A 23,437-nucleotide genomic window follows, 5' to 3' on the forward strand; every position below is an offset into this window, starting at 1 on the left:
TATCTTGGTATTCACGTAGATAGAAGGCTCACATGGAGAAAACACATCTCTAGTAAAATAACATGTATGAAGATTAGAGTAAATTTGTAAAACTGTAAATTTAAATTGGCTTTTAAATAAAAACTCTAAATTAAGCCTAGACAACAAGGTGCTTTTATATAATGCGGTCATAAAGCCGATTTGGATCTATGGCATTCAACTGTGGGGTACGACCTGTATAAGTAATATTGATGTAATACAAAGTTTCCAATCGAAAATGATTCGAACAATTACGTGTTCACCATGATACATGCGTAACGAAAATATCCATAAAGCCCTTGGTATTCCTATGGTAAAGTATGAAGTTAAAGATAGCAGAATTAAATATAAGTATATCTAAACTCCGAGATCACCCAAACCCTATGGCTAATGCTTTGATACATTCCTGCAATCAAACACGCCTTAAAAGAAGAGATATGCCCGCGTACCAAGGAGCGTATCACCAACCCAGCTCAATCACTTACTTGAGCCTGTCTAGTTTTTAAATAGATTAAAAAAAGCAGATCCAATAGATACAGAAAATATTGAAAAGTTTGGTTCTGTTCGTTGAGAGAGGACTTTACTTGTCAGTTGCCTACTCAGTCCAAAGTAGCACCTGTTGGCAAGAGTTATTCTGCGTTGGATTTCGAGGCTGACATTATTGTTGCTGTTAATGCTGGTTCCAATATAGACGAAAATATCTACAACTTCAAACTTATGACTGCCAACAGTGACGTGGGAGCCAAGTCGAGAGTGTGACGACTGTTTGTTTGATGACAGGAGACATTTCGTCTTGCCCTCGTTCAGTGCCAGACGCATCTCCTTCGCTTCCTTTCCAGCTTGGAGAAAGCGGAACTAACGGTGCGGATGTTGAGGCCAGTGATATAAATATCATTAGCATACGTCAGCCGCTGTACACTCTTATAGAAGACTGTACCTGCTCGATTAAGTTCTGCAGCTCGAATTATTTTCTACAAAAGCAGATTGAAGAAGTCGCACGATAGGGAGTCGCCTTGTCTGAAACCTCGTTTAGTATCGATCGGCTTGGAGAAATCCTTCCCGATTCTGACCGAGCTTTTGGTATTGCTCAACTTCAGTTTACACAACCGTATTAGTTTTACGAGGATACCAAATTCAAACTTCGCGGGATAAAGACAGGCCCGATGAAGGGCAATGGAACATTTGTTTCATCGTCTTCGATTGGGGAATCGGGTTCGCCTTCTCCTGGCTTTATGCTTTCACTACCATTCAGCAGGCTGGAAAAGTGTTCCCTCCACATTTTAGTATGCTCTGGGGATCAAGAGTATTCTCCGGTCGTCTTGAAGCCTTCTGTTTGTCGCCACATCTTTTCGTACAGATTTCAAGCATTACACCAGTCGGCCAGCTTGTCAAGCTCTTCGTACTCACGCCTCTCGGCTCCTCTCTCTTTTTTTTTGCCAGCAAATGCGTCTCGCTTTCGCTTTAACTCTCGGTATCTATCCCATCCCGTACGTGTTGTGGTCGATCGTAGCGTTGCGACTTAAGCAGTCTGCTTTCTCTCCACTGCGACAAAGCACTCCTTATTTAACTAGCTGTTTTTTTTTTGCATTTTCCGAAAACCAATGGTTTCGTTTGCAGCTATACGCAAGAGGTGTTGATGAGTGCTCTCAGAAAGCAGGAGTGCAAATCGAGTCGAAAGCTGCTCTACTGTCTGTTATGATTGCAGCTTCTCGACGTCGAACCTTCCTTGTGTTTGTTTATGTGCTTTTTTTGCGGCCAGAGGCGGCTGCGTATCTCCAACAAAATAGTGGTGCGAGCCGATATTAGGACCTTGGAGCGTACGCACCTCTAAAGCACTGGAGTCGTGTAATCCGTCTATCACAACATGATCTATTTTATTGGTGTTTTTTCGATCCGGAGACAGCCAGGTAGCTTGATGAATCTTTTTATGCTGGAATCTAGTACTACAGATAACCATATATCGGGCCCCGGCGAAGTCGATCAGCCTCAACCCATTGGGAATGTGGAGGTTGAATTTACCGACCGTAGTGCCAAAGATACCTTCTTTGCCCAACCTGGCGTTAAAATCGCCAAGCACGATTTTGACATCGTGGCGGGGGCAGCTCTCATAAGTGCGCTCCAAGCGCTCATAAAAGGCATCATTGATCACATCGTCCTTCTCTTCCGTCGGGGCGTGGGCTTAAATCAGCGATCAGCTCGCTTTGATGAGGTTTGTGGCTAAACGTTCATCCACCGGAGTGAATGATAATACTCGGCGACGGAGTCTCTCTCCCACCACGAATTCCACACCAATCTTGCGCTCCTTTATATGGCCACTGTAGTAAATGCCACAAGGATCTACTCCTCTTAGTCCTTGTCCCGTCCATCGCATTTCTTGGACGGCGGTGATGTCAGCCTTTATTTTCACGAGGACATCAACCAGCTGGGCAGCGGCACCTTCCCAATTAAGGGACCGGACATTCCATGTGCATGCCCTCAATTCGTAGTCCTTCTTTCGTTTTCCATGGTCGTCATCAAAAGGGTGGTCTCTCATCCGAGGCTGGTTGTTACTATTCATTGGGGGTGCTTTTTTCGTGGCGGGTCCCAAACTCAGAGCACAACCCTATGTAGGGGATGTTTCGCCTTCTCACTTTAACTCGCCTTCAAACGGATGTTCTTAGGCTACCCAGAGGATACATGGTCAAAGACCGGAAGTCGAGCTGCTTGAGCCATATGTAAAAGAATCGTTTATGGCCATAACCAATTGCATGGCTATCAGAGAACTGTCCTCACTTGGGTGAACTTCTACATATCACTCCATCCTCCGCCTGATGTGTTATTAATAAAAATTTTGGAATTTTTCACACAATTTCGATTTCTTTGGTGCCGCGATCTGAAGGAACCGTTGGAAAGAGAACGTCCTCCTGATAAAAAAAAAAATATATGGGGTTATAGGTACCGCAAACGTTTGGTTTATAAGATATTCGACTTTAACGATCAAAAATTCTGAAAATTCGAACATTTCAACAAGCTATTTCACTATATTTAACACATTTTCACATTTTTCAGATCAAATTTATGTATTTAACTGTAAACATTTAAACAAATTCACAATTTACACTTTTTGCAGGTTTTATAAGTAAGAAATTTTCATTTTAAAAATTATTTTTACACACGTAGTGAGCAGCATTTATGTGCTAACAATTATGAGAAAATTGAGCACTGCCGTATGATAATACACATATATGAGGAATTCACTGAAATTTCTCTTTTTCCTTAAAGTTAAAGTTCCACTTTCCTTATTTAGCAATCTTAGTTCGGCACAACTCAGATTTCTTTGACGCCGCGATCTGAAGGGGCCGTTGGAAGTGTTCCTGATAAAAATATGTATAGGGTTATAGGTACCGCAAACGCTTAGTTTACGAGATATTTCGACTTTATGGTTTAAAAATTTCCAATGTTCTAACATTTCAACAAGCTATTTCGCCACGTTTTACACACTCTACGCACATTTTTCACTTCAAATTAATTAAACCAAACTATAAACATTTGAATAAATCCATATTTTTATACTTTTTACACGTTTTTTTCCCAAAACATCTTTATTTAAAAACTAAATTTTACAGTCGTAATAAACAACATTTATGTGCTAACAATTACGACGAAATGGAGCATATGATAGTAAGGCAATTCGCAGAAATTCCTTTTTCGCGAAAATTTCTCTATTCATGCATATGGATATTTTCTTCATTTAAGGGGCACAGCTAGTGTGAAATTTTCAAAAAATCGATTTTTATTTTTTTTTCATATTTCGATAGGTTATACTTTTAAAAATAACAGACTAAAGTTTCAAATCGATATCTGAAACAGTTTATGAGTTGCAGCCATTTAAAAGAGTAGCCGCTCGGTAGATAACGATCATTTTATCTTTAAACGCGTTTTTCTCGAAACAGAATTTTCCGAATTTGCTGCAGTGATTACTCAAAAATAAATGATCCGATCACTATCGACATTTTTTTGTTCTATATATAGTTCTCCGTACAATGACCTATCGTTTTTTGATCTGATCAAATTTTTGGGTAAAATTCGAATTTTTTTAAAACGCCGCCATGTTGTCAACATATGATTTTTGGTACAGACAATATTATCTAGTTTAACGAGACTTTTTTTTTTAGATTTCATCCACGGAGGAAGCCGGAATCACTGCAGCAGTGAAGGACCTTTTTTCGCGCCGTTGGTGATCGACTATAATTCAAAAAATATTTAATTTTTTTCTTCAAAAATATATTCTTAAAATTTTGAAATAATTGATAAAGTATTTTTTAATAAAAATTTCCAAAAATCACCTTTTTTTAGGCCATTACACTAGGTGCGCCCCTTAATTTAATAAACAAATAAATAATATTATATAGTAGTATTATATGATATTATATATTGTAATAATATTATATAATAATATTATATATACTGTCACTTAAAATACAAACCAACGTGTTATCAAAAATAAATGGAAATCGCTGACAGATATAAAAACCAATATTTAACCTTTTTATAACAAAAACTCAATATATTTTTAACGCAGAAAGGGGTACTATGCGAAAGTAGTTCAGTCACCCCGGGTATTCGCTCGACCAGTGTTATTTTTTTAGGGCGAAGCCGAAGGCCGCCAACGCAGAACTACGCGAAAAAACTTCAGTCACACAGGGTATTCGCTCGACCAGGGTTATTTTTTTTAGAGAGCAGCCGAAGGCCGCTAATGCAGAAAGGGGTACTACGCGAAAGTATTTCAGTCACCCCGGGTATTCGCTCGACAAGGGTTATTTTTTTAGAGCGTGACCAAAGGCCGCTAATTTCATAATAAGTTCTAGGGATAGTGTAATATATGATATTACGTTATAATATGCCTATTTTGTTTATAATATAAATATAATACTATGAATAATTAATTATACTAATATTATTTAATAGTCTTGAAAATGCGAAACCAATATTTTTAAATGTCTCACAATTTAGTTAACATTCCACAAATTGTATAAACTCGCACCATGTCAACGATTTTTCAGGAATTTATTAATTCAAAGAAATTCTTGAAATTGACGATCCTGAATTCAATATTGAAGATTATCAATAAATATATTTCAGATATAACACGTACATACTACTTATTTTAAAATCAATTTAAAAAATCCAAGAATTGGATAACCGCATCTATTGATAAACATCCCTGTGGCTCAACCAGGGTATTTTTAAAGCGCGGCAAAAGCGTAAGCGGTGTCTACGCCGGTAAAGAAGAAGATTGTATGTGTGTAAATTTACCATAATCTTCAATCTTGACTTCAGGATCATCAATTTCAAGTGCCTCATCTTGATCTTCATCAAACAGTGCATCAATGAGATCTTGAATAGTCATGTGGGCAAAAATGTTTTGGTGGAGGAACAATGTCACTCAAATCTTCTGACTCTACAGTAGGGGCTTCTAAATTTTTTAATTTCATCCCTGCCTGTAGAATTCTATTCACATAGCCCGGGTACAATTTTTTATTGTCTATAAGCATCTTCATTATCTGAGATCGTAGATCATCACGATAATTCTTCTCAAGGAAGTTGATGGAGAAGTTTTGGACTCCGACGACTTTTAATCCCATTTTTCAATCAACGATTTCTGCATTCCAAATCGTTGATTGTATTTTCGGTATTACCTTGCTCAACATTCTCACCAATACTGTGATTGGTGGTTAAGCAAGTGGTATTCTTACCAAAAATTCGTTGTATTCCATGATACTGCTTTCCGCCATCAGTGCAGATGCGGGTAGTATCTGGATGAACGAAGTTTTTAATATGAGGCCACAAATCTGCCTTGCTTTTTCCAATCACTCGAAAAAAGCGGCATATTTTGTCTTCCTTATTTAGTATTCCCAATACAGTTATTGTCATCTGTTCGGTTAAACGGCCACGATTGTACTTACGTTTCGTTAGAAACGTCTCGTCAATCTGCACCGTCTTACCTTTTCCACCGAGACAAAACTCTGCATTTGAACATATAATTTCCGCTACTTCCCTAAGTTAACTGTAGTAATCTACTATATTTCCCACAACTTAGAGAAGACTCTTTATTTTGTTTTCGCCAGTTATTAAGATGACCATGGACATCTTCTTGACAAACCAACAAATTATCGCCAGGATTTCCTTAGACGCTAATCTGCAACAATTACCATAAAAAAATGTACTCTGCGCAGGATTTATATATTTTAAGGACTGCTCATTTGTTTGGACTAGATTTCCAAACGATGTGAACATAGAAAAATTCAGAAGCTCTGAACGCAATTATAAATTATTATATTATGTTGTTGTTGTTGTTGTGGTTTGTGTTGTCGTCGAGGTCATCTAACGGTAGGCCCAAGAAACGTGCTGTTTCGACGGGGTCGGACCAAAGGAAGGAAGGTGTTAGATGGGTAGGGTTTGTGGGGCATGCAAAGAGGTGACCAGTGTCATGCGGGGACTCGTTGCATGCAGGACATACATTAGGTATGTCGGGGTCGATTCTGGATAAGTAGGAGTTTAACCTGCTACAGTATCCAGAACGAAGTTGCGCTAGGGTCACTCGCGTTTCTCGCGGCAACTGGAGCTCTTCGTCTGCAATAGGTGGTGGTTTGACTCCAAGAACGCCATTCACGGGAAGGGAGTCGGTGAAGGTGTTGATGGCTCCACTGTGAATGGCGGTCAGTGCCTGTCGAAAGTTTGTTGCGTCCGAAGTCTGGTCGGCGTACTGTTCGATGTCGTCGACATAGTCGAGGAATTACCTCTTGATGCTCCTGGGAGGCGGTTCCGCTCCAAGCAGATGGCTGCAGGGGTGATTCCTACGGAAACTACCCAGCAGGAACTGCCTGGAGAGGAGTAGATTATGCTCCTTTACGGGTAGCATGCGCGTCTCACTATGGAGGTGTTCAATGGGAGACATCAAGAGGCATCCCGTCGTGGTCCGGAGTGCTGTATTCTGACAGGCCTGAAGTTTCCTCATCTGCGTACCACTGCATCCAGGCGACCATATTGGTGCTGCATAGTTGAGAACCGGCCGATTGCCTTGTATGTTGCCAGCAACGTTTCTTTGTCTTTTTTCCATGTGCTGCCGGCTAGCGATTTGAGGATTTTGTTGCGGCTCTGTACCTTGGCGATAATCGCGGTCGTATGGGGAGGGAAGGAGCATAGACTATCGAGGGTTACGCCTAAAATCTTAGGGTTATTGACAGTCGGAATTTTGACGACATCGACTGCAATATTAAGTTCAAGTCTATACTCCTTCGTCCAGTTTGTGAATAAGGTCGCTGTGGATTTGGTGGGTGAAAGTTGGAGATTTCGTGCAGTGAGGAAACGAGAAAGGTCGGAGAGGTAGCCGTTTACTTTCGAACACATGCCATCGACTCCATTGCCCGACGTCAATATCGTGCAGTCATCTGCGTACGAGGTTATGGAAACTCCCTCTGGTGGTTGGGGAAGTTTCGAGATATAGAAATTAAACAGTAGCGGGGAGAGGACACCACCCTGCGGAACCCCCTGTTTAATTCTTCTTAGTTTGGATGTTTCACCTCGAAATAGTACGGATGACTGACGACCGCTCAAATAGTTCATGGTCCACCCCTTTAGCCCTGGAGGGAGAGTGGTCTTTTCGATGTCCTGCAGTAGCGTTGTTAGATTGACCGTGTCAAAAGCTTTTGACAGGTCCAACGCTACGAGGATCGTTCTTTCGCAGGGTGGTTTCTGGTTGAGGCCACGAACTATCTGAGCGTTTATGACGCTAAGTGCTGTGGTGGTGCTGTGCACTTTGCGGAATCCATGCTGGTGGCTGGCTAGGCTCAGGTGGTGAGTGAAGGTCGGGAGTAACAAGGCCTCAAGTGTCTTCACTACTGGGGAGAGGAGAGTTATCGGACGATAAGATTCCCCTTTGTTGGCGGGTTTCCCAGGTTTCAGTAGTGGGACCACTCTTCCGACTTTCCACACATCGGGGATTTGAAGAGTGGTGAGCGACAGATTAAGGATTATATTAGGTCTACAGCTTTGCTTCCGCCGTTTTTTTTTGTTTTGTAAATTTAAGGCTTTCTTGTATAAAAACGGTCCAAAAGTGTTTTCCCTTATTCGCTCAAAAAGCAATGCTTAATTAACACACGAAATGCTTTATGATCCATTTTTTTTGTAAACTAACACAAGTTGCTTTACAAAAATCCTTTATTTTTTTAATACTTAATAGGAATCATATGGATGGTAGTAGTAGAGTAATAATATTATCTATGTATGTGTCAGCTTCAGTAAAGCGTGGACGGGTCCTCAGCCGCACTTTTCTTGGAATTAAAAAAGAAAAGCAAAATTTCCCGCAAATGTCGAGAATTCGGCTCAAAAAGTGACATTTTCAGTTGAGAATAAGTTTAGGATGCAAACAGATCTCTACAAATATTTTGTTGGGTTAATTCACATATATATAAAAATGTAATATTATATCATATAAATATTAAAATATTATCACATGATTTTACTTATCTGTGTTTATTAAATATAAATCGCATATTATTCACATATTCATATATGTATTTATATGCAAGTGTGTTCACTTATTCAATTTTAGCTTGAAAAATGTTCTTTATAGTTTCTTTTTATAGTTAGTAAAGAAAAAAGAATCACTCGAAAATACAAACAAAGAAAACGCTGAAAAATCTTTCACTTTTGGTTTTTAAGATGTGGCAAATCTGATTTACCTCATAATTTTAAACACTCTAAACTTCTCAGCCATAAATTTGATTAGTGATTTTTAAATTACAAAATTGAGCTGAAAAACTACATAATAAATTTGAAATGTAAATGAATTGATTTTTGAATTTTTAGACGTGAATATTTTAGAAAATAAATGTTATTTTTATATTAATTTTGGATATTCCTCCTCTGGAGAAGCTCCTCAATCCGCACATACCTTATTTATACGGAAATTCGGAAATTGGAAATTTTTTTACCCCTCGGGGCCTTTTTTTTAAGCGTGGTCGAAGGCCGCCAACGCAAAGAGTACTAGGCGAAAGTCCTTCAGTCACCCTGCGTATTGTCTCGACCAGGGTTATTTTTTACAAGCGCGCCGAAGGCCGCCAACGCAGAAAGGGTAAATTTTAGAATAGCATCCCCGGATTTCGGGGTTAAAATGGGTATTTACGGATAGAGGAGGTCCTCCAGATCATGAATAAGTACACATATATGTAGTTGCCGCTGACTTATGGTTTTTGAGATATTTGAATTTAAAGTTCAAAAACTAAACTATTAAAAATTCGTGTTTTTCCCTTTTATAATGAATTTTATGGTTATATTTTTAACTTTTATATCTACTAACTCTTCACTAAATCGTTTCTATACATTTATTTGATATTAAATAGTGCAAAAAATACTTTTATTCAACATTAAACTTTTGTTCATTTATTTTTGTTAATACAATAACAAAAGCGTTGCATTCTAACTAATAATCTGTGCTACCTTACGTCCATATTTTACAGAAGAACCAAAAGAAATAAAGGAAACAAATAATACCCCAATTACAGGAAATGTATAACATTTTAGTTTTTCGCATAGAACTCCTTTCTCCATTGGCGGCCGTGCTTCAAAAAAATACCCCACAGTCGGACCAACACCTGGGCGTGCTTAGTTCTTTTGCGTTGAACTCCTTTTTGCGTTGGCGGACTTCGGCCGCGCTTCAAAAAAATAACCCTCAGTCGGACCAACACCTGAGCGTGCTCAGTTTTTTTTGCGTTGAACTTCTTTTTGTCCGACCCAACACCGGAATTCATCAAGATAATGAGAATTCTGAAAAATTTCACATTACTCAACACACGATAATGAATTTAGTTATGACGTCATAATCTTTCTTTTTTCTTATTTTTATTTCATTACAAAATATGGTAACACTAATTTTTTGTTCGTTTACAACCACTTCCTTATTTTATGAATAAATGGATTTTAACTAAAGTTTGATGTGGAATTAATGTTATTTTTCCACTATTTAAAATAAAATAAATGATTAGAAACGAATTAGTGTAGTGTTAGTGGATATAAAAGTTTGGCAATATTACGATTCTTCCGGCGCCGCGATTTGATGGTACGGATGGATAGAGGAGGTCCTCAGCATTAAAAAATGTATACACATATACGGTCCTCAGACCCATAGTTTTCGAGATATTTCACTTTAAATTTCAAAAATTTGTAAAAACAATGCTCGTTATTTGACTATGTTTAACCCACTTTTCACATATTTTTTAATTAATATATATTTAATTACACTGTACACATTCGTATTTATCAAAAATTTACACTAATTGTATATTTTTTAAGAAAATAAATATACTTTAAAAATTATTTTGGGTTGGGTTTAGTTTAGTATCTCATTTTCACTGCTTATTCCTCTTAAATGCGTGCACGGATTTTTTTAAATTTATATAGCACGGATAGCCAATGAATTAAACTTTTGTTTAAATGTAAATTTATTGTTAAATGTTAATTTGTTTTTTAGATATAAGTAAGCAAAAAACGCACATTTTCACATTTGCTCAAACAATGGCTCTCTTCTTTTGAAGTTTTTGTTGCACTGCTTGCAAAAAATTTAACCAATTTAACACACACACATTCTTTGAAATATATTTAATTGATTTAATGATAAATTATGAATTTTAAGTTGCAATTTTATGTACAATTTAATAAATAAAACAGCTTTCAATTACGTGTTATACTGTTCCTTGAAATGTAAGCAAAATTACTGAATATGAACTGTCAAACGACGAAGAATAAGCACAAAAGGAAGACAGTAATAACCCAACGAATCAAAATGGTAGGTCTTATATACATTTGGGTTACTTTAAATAGGACTCGACGGTTGTAAGTATTGTTACAAAAAGTAGTATTAAGTTGTATTTGTATTACTATATGCATCCCTGATTATGAACAATAGCTGTGGGTATATGGAATAGCATTTGTCTTGTTGTAGACATCTGGCGCCACGGCTGTCTGCTTGTCGAAACAATAGACATCTGGCGCAGCACTGTCTGCTTGTCTAGTTAAACAATTGCTGAGTCTGGCGCCGCGACTGTCTGCTTGCGTCTGGCGCCGTATAGCCGTATGTTCTGGTAATTTCCAGACGCGATATTCTAGAAGGACACGTCGGCATCAGCGAGAAGTGCGTGGCTATATAAGCCGTGGCAGCGCCAACGTAATCAATCAGTGCTAAGAGTAAACTGCTATAGTGTTGACGAGTTGTAAAATAAAGAATTGTTGAATTAAATTAAACAGTGTTGATTTTATTTGTCAATCCAGAGATACGAACCTAACAAAGTAAACTAGCAAGCAGTAAATTCGTAACAATTGGTGTCAGAAGTGGGATTGTCAAATAATCCAAATTCAAGATGGTTAAATTCGGAGAATTGAGAATTCAGCAATTAAAAAAGGAACTGGAGGAGCGTAATTTGCCGATAAGCGGGCAAAAGGCGGATCTGCAGGCACGATTACGTGAAGCAATGGAAGCGGATGGAATTAATGTCGACGAATTCGAATTTGATGGCCCAGAAACTTCTACAAAGGTAGAAGAAAAAGTAGAAGAACAACGAACATCATCAAGCGTAGACACGAACATGCTGTTAGTGGCTATTAAGCAAATAGCAGAAAACGCAGTGCAAACAGAAAATCGTCTGGTACAGCAAATAGCAGAAAATGTAGTGCAAACAGAAAATCGTCTGGCACAGCAAATAACGCAAATAGCTGAAAATACATCACAGTTAGAGTCTCGCCTTACACAACAGATTACGGAAAATACTACACAACTACAAAAACAAGTGCAAGAGAAATTTTCAAAATTTGAAGACGAATTAAGCACTTTAAAAAATGACGAAGAAAATTTAAAATCAGAAGTTCTTCAATTAAGTAATCGTGTGCGAGAACTGCAACTACATGGCCCTGCACCATCAACAAATAATCAAAGATTGAAGGCACCCACATTCGATGGAAGTATTCCATTTCAAATTTTCAAACTTCAGTTTGAAAAGACAGCAATGGCCAATAACTGGAATGCAGCGGACAAAGTGGCATCCTTGTTTGTATCATTGAAAGGACCTGCGGCAGAAATCCTTCAGACTATTCCGGACTGTGAACGGGACAACTATGAGGCATTGATGAGTGCGATAGAAAGACGATATGGTAATGAGCACCGGAAACAAATATACCAGATCGAACTGCAAAATAGGGGTCAGAAGATGAACGAGTCATTGCAAGAGTTCGCAACTGAAATCGAACGACTGGCTCATTTGGCAAATGCAGATGCACCTGTGGATTACATTGAGAGGGTAAAAAGTCAATGTTTCATAAATGGAATTCGTGATGTGGACACCAAACGCGCCACATATGCATTGCCAAAAAGAACGTTTGCTGAAACGGTTTCGCACGCCCTCACACAGGAAACAGCTTCCCTACTAAGTAAACCAGCACACAAAGTACAAAGGGTTGAAATGGAACAACCGGCGCTGATGGAAGAAATATTGAAGACTCTGAAGACAATTGCTGCACCGCGAGTAAATACAACAGGAAGATGTTTCAACTGTGGAAAAGCGGGTCACTTTGCCCGAAATTGCAATATAAAAGTAAACCCATCAAAACGGAAACAACCAACAGATAACGAGGACGGAGCATCCACATCTCACAAGTCGTTAAACTAAAACGGAACAGTTCAAAGGGGCGTGAGCTGGTTCCCACAACTATTTGCCCCATCTCGATATCACAAATAGGTCGCCATGACAACAATCTTACTATCAACGGCATCGTAAATGGACGACTGTCAACGCTTACTTTGGATACTGGTGCCACACATTCAATTATTCGACCGGATGTGGTAAGAGGAACGGTTGAACCATTAGTCGGTTGCAAGCTTCGAACGGCCACCGGGGAGGAAGCAGCTGTCGCGGGAAAAGTGTTTTGCAAAGTGATGATTGGTACCCTGGAAGTTAATCACACCTTCATCGGATGAAATTATAATGGGAGTAGATTTCATGATTGATCGTAACCCCGTGATTGGATTTAAACAAGCAAATGCTGTTTTGCCAGAACATGGAGATGCCTATAAACACCGGATATGTGACCAACGTTGAAAGTAAGAGGGTGATTGTTAATGATAATCAGAGTATTCCACCAAAATCTGAGGTGATTGTATGGGCTAAAGTGAATGAAGGAGGTGGGACTGAAGAGTTGTGGATTGTGGAACCAACAAAAATAGATACACCCATATTGGTAGGAAGAACGCTTGTGAAAACTAGTGAAGACGCCACCATTCCGGTCAGAGTAGTGAATGAATTCAACACGCCTATAAGTCTGGAGAAAGCAGAGGAGCAGTAATTGGACAGTGCCAGAATATAAGTGCAATAGCACGATGCGAACGGTCACAACAGAAACCTACTATTGAGCCACAGCAGATAAGTCCTACACTCCTAAATAATTTGCTGAACGAACTGCATGGAAATGAAAAATTAAAAGCAGAAAAACTATTAGAAAAATACGCATCCATATTTGCAAACGAAGGAAACACAGGAAGAACCGCCATTGTCAAACATCGCATAAATACTGGAGACGCTAAACCATTCCGACAAGCTCCGCGTAGGGTTCCACTAGCAAAACGTGAGGATGCTAACAAAATTATTGAAGACATGCACAAAAACGGTGTAATCGAACCTTCAATAAGTCCATGGAGCTCACCTATCGTCTTAGTTAAAAAGAAAGATGGTAGCACCCGTTTCTGCGTAGATTATAGGAAGTTGAATGATGTCACAAAGAAAGACAGTTATCCTCTACCAAGAATCGACGATACATTAGACACCTTGTCTGGAGCGAAATGGTTTTCTACATTAGATCTACAAAGTGGATATTGGCAAGTCGAGATTGATGAATGTGACCGTGAAAAGACCGCTTTCAGTATGGGCGACGGGTTATGGGAATTCTCTGTGATGCCATTTGGGTTATGTAATGCGCCTGCAACGTTCGAGCAACTGATGGAACATGTGTTAAAAGGACTGAACTGGAAGACATGTTTGATGTATCTTGATGACATTATCATCATGGGAAAAAGTTTTGATGATCATCTGAAAAATCTAGAGGAAGTCTTTCAGCGAATAGCATCAGCCGGATTACGCTTGAATCCCAAAAAGTGTTCATTATGGAAGAAGCAGGTCACATATCTCGGACATAAAGTGTCAACTGAGGGAATTCACACCGAGGAAGGAAAAATAAAAGCAGTGAAAGATTGGCCTCGACCCACCAACATTCATGAACTCCGCAGCTTCCTCGGCTTATGCACGTATTACCGCCGTTTCGTACCTGGATTTGCGAACGTGGCTAGAAGTTTACATGATTTAACAAAGAAGAATCGCCCGTTTGTATGGCAGTTGGAACAAGAAAAAGCGTTTGAGCAGCTTAAGGAACTACTTTGTACGGCGCCGATGTTGACTTATCCAATACCTGGAAAGAAATTCATCCTGGATACAGATGCGTGCGCTTATGGAATTGGAGGTGTCCTGTCTCAGCTCATCGACGGACAAGAAAGAGTAATTGGGTATTACAGCAGAGTGCTCGGGAAACCAGAGAAAAACTACTGTGTGACGCGAAAAGAACTACTAGCTGTGGTGGAATGTGTAAAACATTTCCACAAGTATTTGTATGGACAACGATTCTTGCTGAGGACTGATCACGCAGCATTAAAATGGTTATTACAGTTTAAGAATCCGGAAGGCCAAATTGCACGATGGATCGAAAGATTACAGAATTACGACTTCTAAACGGAACATCGAAAGGGGATTCACCACAAAAATGCGGATGCATTATCACGTCGCCCTTGTCCACTGGAATGTAAACATTGCTCCAAATCAGAAGGAAAAGAAGGTATAATCGACGTGCGATTACTGAATATAGAACCTGAAGATGATTGGACTCCTCACCGCATCAGAATCAATCAGCTGGAGGACCCTGATCTTGCAAAGCTGGTAATGGCCAAAGAAAATGGGGTACGACCACCAAAGGAACAAATAAGTAGCGAGAGTCCAACTGCAAAAGCATATTTGGCCCAATGGAACAGCATAAACCTCGTTAATGGATACCTTCATCGTACCTGGGAAAGCGAAGATGGCAAACAGTCTCGTCTGCTGATCATAGTACCGAAGTCCATGATCCCGAAAGTATTGAAAGAATATCACAATGGACCTAGTGGAGGGCACCTTGGAATTACAAAAACTATAGAGAAGATTAAACAACGGTTCTACTGGATCGGTTGTCGAGATTCCATAGCAGAATGGATAAGTAATTGCGTAGAGTGCATGGCAGCTAAAGGTCCTAAAGCCAAAAGTCGCGGTAGGCTACAACAGTACAACGTGGGATCACCATTTGAACGAGTCGCAATAGATGTTGCAGGTCCGTTCCCAACCAGTACGACCGGAAACAAATATCTACTGGTTGTCATGGATTATTTCAGTAAATGGCCAGAAGTATATGCCTTACCAAACCAAGAAGCGAAGACAGTAGCCGAAGCGTTTGTAGAAAATTGGATAACAAGGTTCGGAGTGCCCATGGAATTACACTCAGATCAAGGCAGGAATTTCGAATCTTCCATTTTCCAAGAAGTCTGTACATTATTGGGCATCCACAAGACACGGACAACAGCGTTACATCCACAATCAGATGGAATGGTGGAGAGATTCAACCGAACGCTCGAAGAACATATGCGGAAAATCGTTGATAAAGATCAACGGAATTGGGACAAGTGCATCCAGATGTTCCTGCTGGCGTATCGTTCAGCGAAGCACGAGACAACTGGTTACACGCCAGCAAAGATTATTTTCGGATCTGATCTGCGACTCCCTGCTGATCTTAAGTTTGGAACAAATCCTACAGCTGTAAGAAATGATGGAGATTATTGTTCTGCCTTAAAGGAAGAAATGAATGAATTGCATCTAATGGTAAGACAGCATACGCATCTGATGAGCAATAAGATGAAGGACCGGTTCGATCAAGCGGCAAATTCAAAAGGTTTTGAAGAAGGTGATCTGGTCCTGTTGTACAACCCACTTCGAAAGAAAGGCTTGTCCCCGAAACTGCAGACAGCCTGGGAAGGACCCTATATGGTGATGAAACGACTTGATGATGTGGTATACCGCATACAAAGAAATGGGAAAGCACGATGTAAAATGAAAGTAGTACATTTGGAGAGGCTCGCCCCATTTGGTTCAAGAGGATTTGTGCCTAATCGGGACGATTAGGCTTTAGTGGAGGGCAGTGTTACAAAAAGTAGTATTAAGTTGTATTTGTATTGCTATATGCATCCCTGATTATGAACAATAGCTGTGGGTATATGGAATAGCATTTGTCTTGTTGTAGACATCTGGCGCCACGGCTGTCTGCTTGTCGAAACAATAGACATCTGGCGCCGCACTGTCTGCTTGTCTAGTTAAACAATTGCTGAGTCTGGCGCCGCGACTGTCTGCTTGCGTCTGGCGCCGTATAGCCGTATGTTCTGGTAATTTCCAGACGCGATATTCTAGAAGGACACGTCGGCATCAGCGAGAAGTGCGTGGCTATATAAGCCGTGGCAGCGCCAACGTAATCAATCAGTGCTAAGAGTAAACTGCTATAGTGTAGACGAGTTGTGAAATAAAGAATTGTTGAATTAAATTAAACAGTGTTGATTTTATTTGTCAATCCAGAGATACGAACCTAACAAAGTAAACTAGCAAGCAGTAAATTCGTAACAGTATTAACACTTGTGAAAAGGGGTGGGGTGGGGTGGATCCTTAGGGCCACGCTCAATTAAGGGTCGGTTACTTCTGTATTAACGGCTTATTGATTTCAATGGAATTCAAATTTTTATTTTACTATGTATATTCGCGTGCCTTAATTTAAACGTATTGACGCAATTGGAAATTATTAATACAATTAAATAAAATAACTTGATAATGATGGCAAATAACCAATCAGGTAAATATAATGCGTTATTTAGCTTTCTGAAAAGTAGGCAATATATTACGTCCATATAATCGCACGATTTTTTATTCCAAATTTTCGCCTGCGGCGCTTGTTTCAATGTAATATATGTAGATATTATATTGAAAATATAACGAAAATTTGGAATAAAAAATCGCGCAGTGGAATTTTCGCCTGCGGCGCTTTTCAGGGAGCTTTGAAATTTTCTTTGAAAACAGTATCGTATAAAATAATATCTAATTTTTTTCAAAGATGATGATATTCCATCCACGGGCGCTGCAGCAGTAATGCGTCGTGATGTTAAGATGATACAGCAGTGGAATTTAGCACAAATGGTAAAATACTTGGGCACACATGAATCGTGCGTATTATTTGCCGAGGTATACGGTTTGTTACCAAAAAGCCGGCTTTGTGCCATTCACAAAGCTCAAATGGCATTGCACAAACGCCACCCAGTAGGGTATTTTAAATGCACTAGGGGCAATTGTAGGACGAAGTCCCTTATTTCAAGGGCAGCGGGCACGTGGTTTGAAGGCGTAAAATTAAACTTTCCCCACATGTTCTACTTAATGTATTGCTTTGCCCACCGCTTTACTCGGGAAGGCATTTATAGGGAGGATTACGTCAGAGCTGGAAAGAAATTGTCATCTGCCACTATCTCCGACTGGTATAGCTACTGCATGGAAGCGGTAGTTATATTTCAGTTAGACCACCAAGAATTCAAAGGGAAGATTGGTGGTCCAGGTAAGGTAGTGCAGATTGACGAAAGTAAATTCGGAAAACGCACATACATTTGGGTGTTTACATTTAAGACAAATAGCAGTGTTGCCATACTTTGTGTCCTGAAAATATAATCAAAAATGTCTATATTATATATTAAATAGAAAAAACGTATTATAGAATGGAAATTTTTTCAGTTTTTCTCTCTTTTTGATTAAAATAGGTGTTCGATCGATGAGGGTTATTTTTTTTTTGAAGCGCGGCCGAAGGCCGCCAGTGCAGAAAGTAGTTCGACAGAAAGGAACTATGAATACCCCGGTGTTCGATCGATGAGGGTTATTTTTTTGAAGCGCGGCCGAAGGCCGCCAGTGCAGAAAGTAGTTCGACACAAAGGAACTATGAATACCCCGGTGTTCGATCGATGAGGGTTATTTTTTTTGAAGCGCGGCCGAAGGCCGCCAGTGCAGAAAGTAGTTCGACACAAAGGAATGTTATTTTTTATCTTTATTTATCAATTAACATAAGATACAAAAACCATTTGTACCATTTTCTTTATAAATGTTAAATAGAAAAATTTTTCATAGTTTCTTTAAAACACAATATGTGGCAACACTGGTACTTGTAATGACATGTGAAGAAAAACAAAACAAAACAAAATAGGACTAAATTGCATGTAAACTTGTGGAACTTTAAAGTGAAATATCTCGGAAACTACGAGTCTGAGGACGGAAAATCGTAGTCGTGCCAAAAGTTTAAATGCAAATATCTCAAAAACCATAAGTCAGCTGCAACTACATACATATATGCAGATATATTCTTGATCTGGAGGACCTCCTCTATCCGTACATACCCATTTTAACCCCGAAATCCGGGGATGTTATTCTAAATCGCATCCGAAAGAAGTACTACTCGAAAGTACTTCAGTCATCCCGACATGATAAAAATTTTAGGTAAATGTTCAGGAGAGCGGCTTTTCCGAAAACGTGCACCAATTTTCACGGGAAAGGTCTTAAAAAACTCGTTTTTAGTTCTATTTTACGAATATGTTAGGCGCGTGCCTTTAAAATCAGTATTTTCTTTGTTTTTATCAAAAAACATCGTATTTCCCGAAATCAAAAATTCACTTTTGCACTTTACACGTCTTTGGATGTTGAAATTATACTTTCTTTAAGTTATATTCACGTAATTATCGGTAAATGTTCAGGAGAGCGGCTTTTCCGAAAACGTGCACCAATTTTCACGGGAAAGGTCTTAAAATACTCGTTTTTAGTTCTAATTTACGAATATGTTAGGCGCGTGCCTTTAAAATCAGTATTTTCTTTGTTTTTATCAAAAAACATCGTATTTCCCGAAATCAAAAATTCATTTTTGCACTTTACACGTCTTTGGATGTTGAAATTATACTTTCTATAAGTTATATTCACGTAATTATTGATGTTCTTTCGTTAATCAATAAGATAAATAGGTTTTTTTGTTATTTTTATAAAAATATGAAAAACTTTACAATCACTTCACTTCAACGTAAATGGCAAGGTATGTTCGAAATTATGGCACAGCTGTTGTAAATTCGAATGGCCACTATTGATTCATGATCGTTTTCGAATTATCGATACTCTCAATATTTGAGGCTGATCGAGAATTGGTAAAAATGAGAAATACATAATAGGAAAATTTATAATTCATTATTATTGCAGAAAGAAGAAGAATTTGGACACAGAAGAATTTTGAACACCGGGGTCGAGCGCTCGAAAAATAATATCCCTGGTCGGTCCAAAACCCCGGTGTTCAAAATTCTTCTGTGTCCAAATTCTTCTTCTTTCTGCAATAATAATGAATTATAAATTTTCCTATTATGTATTTCTCATTTTTACCAATTCTCGATCAGCCTCAAATTTTGAGAATATCGATATTTTAATTTATTTATATTTTCCCAATTATTATTATTTTTCTATTGTGTATTTCTCATTTTTACCAATTTTCTTTCAAAATCGAATATTGAGAATATCGATATTTTAATTTATTTTTATTTTTCCAATTAATAATATTTTTCTATTATATATCTCTCATTTTTATCAATTTTTGTTTAGTCTAGAATATCGAGAGTATCGATATTTCGAACCCGATCACTGCTTTTATCACTAGTTCTCAATTGAATTTCGAATAGTGATGCCATTTATAGCGTGAATATTGTGCAAAATCGAAATATTTTTTATTGTTTTTATTGCAAAAATACATAAAATTAGATAACGCGCCATACATATTCGTGAATCGGAATTAAAAACGAATTTTTTAAGACATTTCCCGTGAAAATTGGTGCACGTTTTCGGAAAAGCCGCTCTCCTGAACATTTACCTAATTATGGATGTTCTTTCGTTTATCAATAAGATAAATAGGTTTTTTTGTTATTTTTATAAAAATATGAAAAACTTTACAATCACTTCACTTCAACGAAAATGGCAAGGTATGTTCGAAATTATGGCAGAGCTGTTGTAAATTCGAATGGCCACTATTGATTCATGATCGTTTTCGAATTATCGATACTCTCAATATTTGAGGCTGATCGAGAATTGGTAATTACTTATTTGTGTATATTAAATATAAATCACATTTACACAGTATATCCCTTATATATGTACATCACTTATACCGAAATTAGTTCTTTTCACCCTACCACCAAAGCAATCAGAATCGTGCCCAAACTTAATATAACTTGTTCAGAGTTTAAAAATTTGTTTGGTCAATAACTAAATGATACTTACACGACATGGGAAGAAGTAGAGTAAAACTTGACAATAACATTGCATTCAACCAGCGCAATGTAAGATAGCCACTCAAAACAACACCGAAAAGGAAATACCAATTCTGCTGTGGATTTTCTTGGATAATACTTGACCAATTGGCAAAATGCTTAAATTTTGATTTCGGCTTCTTTAAGAAAAATCCCAACACAACCACTATTATTAGTGTTTGTACCGTAACTCCGCAAATAATTTTATGAGGGTTCAATACAATCATCAAACCATAAATAACCAAAAATAGGAGAAAATAGTTTGTTTGATAATATAGTAAATTTTTTACTACACGATTGCCCCACTTATCCACATCTTTTAGATTTGGAATTTGAAAACGAGCAGACCCTAATATAAAGTCATCCAAACTTCGTAAAGGGGAGAGCTGTATATTCTGTGCGGATAATGCGTCACCAGCCGACATTCTCAAAACTTCTAGTAGTCCTCTATGATGAAATCAAATTTCAATATAACAGTATAGATATTTTTGTAGTAAAAAATGTTTAATATCACTTAGGGAACGGATTAATCTCCCAACAAATTTTTGTTAAACGGTTTACGGTCAATTACAGAATCAATAAAATGAAAAGCCAACTACGTACATACATTAACGTTATGCAAGGCATACACACATCAATTAGTTGGTTGATTGAGTTGGGCTAGAAATTGCCCTTGTCGCTACACACGACACAACTTTTAATACAATTTTGAGGCCAACTTCATTTTGAATATTCACTTCGTAGCTTAAACATGAGCTCGGAAGTTGCTGCTTTACTTATTACATATGACGCGCTCTCTTCGACAGCCGAAATAAAATGGCGAAATCGTTTGAAATCGCACAACCAACCCAAACACTATTCAACTAACACAACCAACTTCACAAAATATCAAAAAATTTTCATTTTCATTCAACCAGTTGATTCAACTCATCCAACTGCCCCATATACGTAGCAATCAGTTGTTCAATTCGTTGAAGTTGATACAATAATTGATGTGTGTATGCCTTGCTTTACAGGGCATCTCGACAGAATAAAATTTATGTCATACTAATTGCCAAATCTATTGCTAATAGAGATGGCAAATATTTGAGTACCTGGGACTTTGTCACTGCTACTTAAAAATCACTGGTCACAGCTGTGACAAGTTTTCTAAAGTAGCAGTGACTGGAATTAACGCACAAAGTAGCAGTCACAGTATCACATGAAAAATTGCGACTGTGACAAAATAGCATTCACAGTATCATATGAAAAATTGCGACTGTGACAAAGTAGCAGTCACAGTATCATATGAAAAATTGCGACTGTGACAAAATAGCATTCACCGTGGAATATAAAAAATTGCGACTGTGAGGAATTCATATTCATTAAAGCTATGAATTTTCTTCAATTTTAGATAAGTATAAATTGGTAAACATATAAAAAGTTAATTTATTTTTAAACGGGTAATATTCATGTACAAATTAAATTGATTACAGAAACCTCAATGCTGTAGTAAAGCCAATTATAAAACTTTTAATCTTAAAATTGCATCAATTTATATAGTAATTTAAAAAAACGTATAAAAAGTATTTTATAAGTAACGAAATATTTTTAAAAGTATGTTTTCGTTTACTTTAAATAGCTTCTATTGAGTATCCTTATATTGAAAAAAACCTTCAGAGAATATATTTAGTGCGACTTTAAAGATGTGCGTCTTAAAAAATAACGAATCATTTACATTAATTTTTGTACGAAACTGTTACAAATCAGTTTACTTATACTTAATAAAAATTAAAGAAGTCTGTGTCAAAAAGAACCAAAATGAGTTTTGTGTGGCAATTTTTTAAAGAAGTGGATGCTGTTTTCGCAAAATGTGATATTTTGCCCTTCTTTTCCATTTAATGTAAATATTTTTAACACTATTTAATTTTATCTTTTATGTATATACTTTGTATTTGGTGATTTTCTAAAAATGAATTTACTATGTTAATTTCTGTTTATTCTAATAAATATGTACATTGTACCTAAATGAAAAAAGGAAACAATTTTGTTCTACTTTATTGGCCTATGTCTGTTACAATTTTTATTCTAGTCACAGTTTAAAATCACTGCTACTACAAAGTCACAGTCACAAGTAGCAGTGTTCCTTAAAAGTCACAACATCGCCCATCACTATTAGCTATTGCCATTAGCGGCCTTTACACGATCAGATATGCGTGACAATATGTGTGACATCACACCAAGTTTGACCGTGTAAAGGGGGAAAAAACATGCTTGTCACGCATGTTCAAAGTTTTTAAACTTGTTTAATATTTCTGCTGGTGTGTCACACAAGTGTGATCGTGTGAAGGGCTGCATGATGCACGCAGTGCATTTTTTCAGTCGAAAAAAGACAGTGAAGAGTAATGGTGTCGCGCATGAACGCATGGTAACGCTACCTTGGACAATTTAAAATGTAAAATTAATTCATTTCATTTCATTCATTTGTAATGCTTTGGGCAAGATATTTCCAGTTCTTTTAACAAATTTGTATGCGAGCGTGTTGGTCTTTTCTTACGCCAATCTTGCACCAAAACTCGTTTTTTCTTGCCACTTTTTGCAATTTCTTCCTCTTCCTCCATTCCTAAAATTTCTTCAATCAGAAGAGCTGCCACTAATGCGCGCGCCATGTTTACTCGTTAACAGCTGAAGGAAAATGAAGTTCACACACATGCATGACAGTGTAAACGAAAACGTCAAACTTGTACATCAAGCCATGTTGTCACGCATATCTGATCGTGTAAAGACCGTTATTGCCAATTCTGTGTGTGGGGATTTGTTATCATAACATAGTTTTTGCGAAATGCCATAGATAAATCTCTTTTCTTGCTCTCTTGCAAGAATGATAGAATATAAGATTACGACGACCGCCATTACGAAACGTCATAGTTCCGT

At 37.8% G+C, this 23,437-nt stretch overlaps 1 protein-coding gene across 1 annotated transcript in view; it reads right to left on the minus strand.

The window, feature by feature from the left end:
- LOC125779184 (PRA1 family protein 3) overlaps nucleotides 1-21,121 on the minus strand; it is a 51,998-nt gene extending 30,877 nt beyond the window's left edge. Inside the window, exon 1 of the mRNA XM_049459826.1 lies at nucleotides 20,496-21,121. Within this exon, the coding sequence (XP_049315783.1) occupies nucleotides 20,496-20,949 (454 nt within the window). The 5' untranslated portion in view covers nucleotides 20,950-21,121. The remainder of the gene's footprint in view (nucleotides 1-20,495) is intronic.
- Nucleotides 21,122-23,437: the final 2,316 nt, after the last annotated feature.

The sequence above is a fragment of the Bactrocera dorsalis genome, chromosome 6 (assembly GCF_023373825.1).
Source record: "Bactrocera dorsalis isolate Fly_Bdor chromosome 6, ASM2337382v1, whole genome shotgun sequence".
Taxonomy (NCBI): domain Eukaryota; kingdom Metazoa; phylum Arthropoda; class Insecta; order Diptera; family Tephritidae; genus Bactrocera; species Bactrocera dorsalis.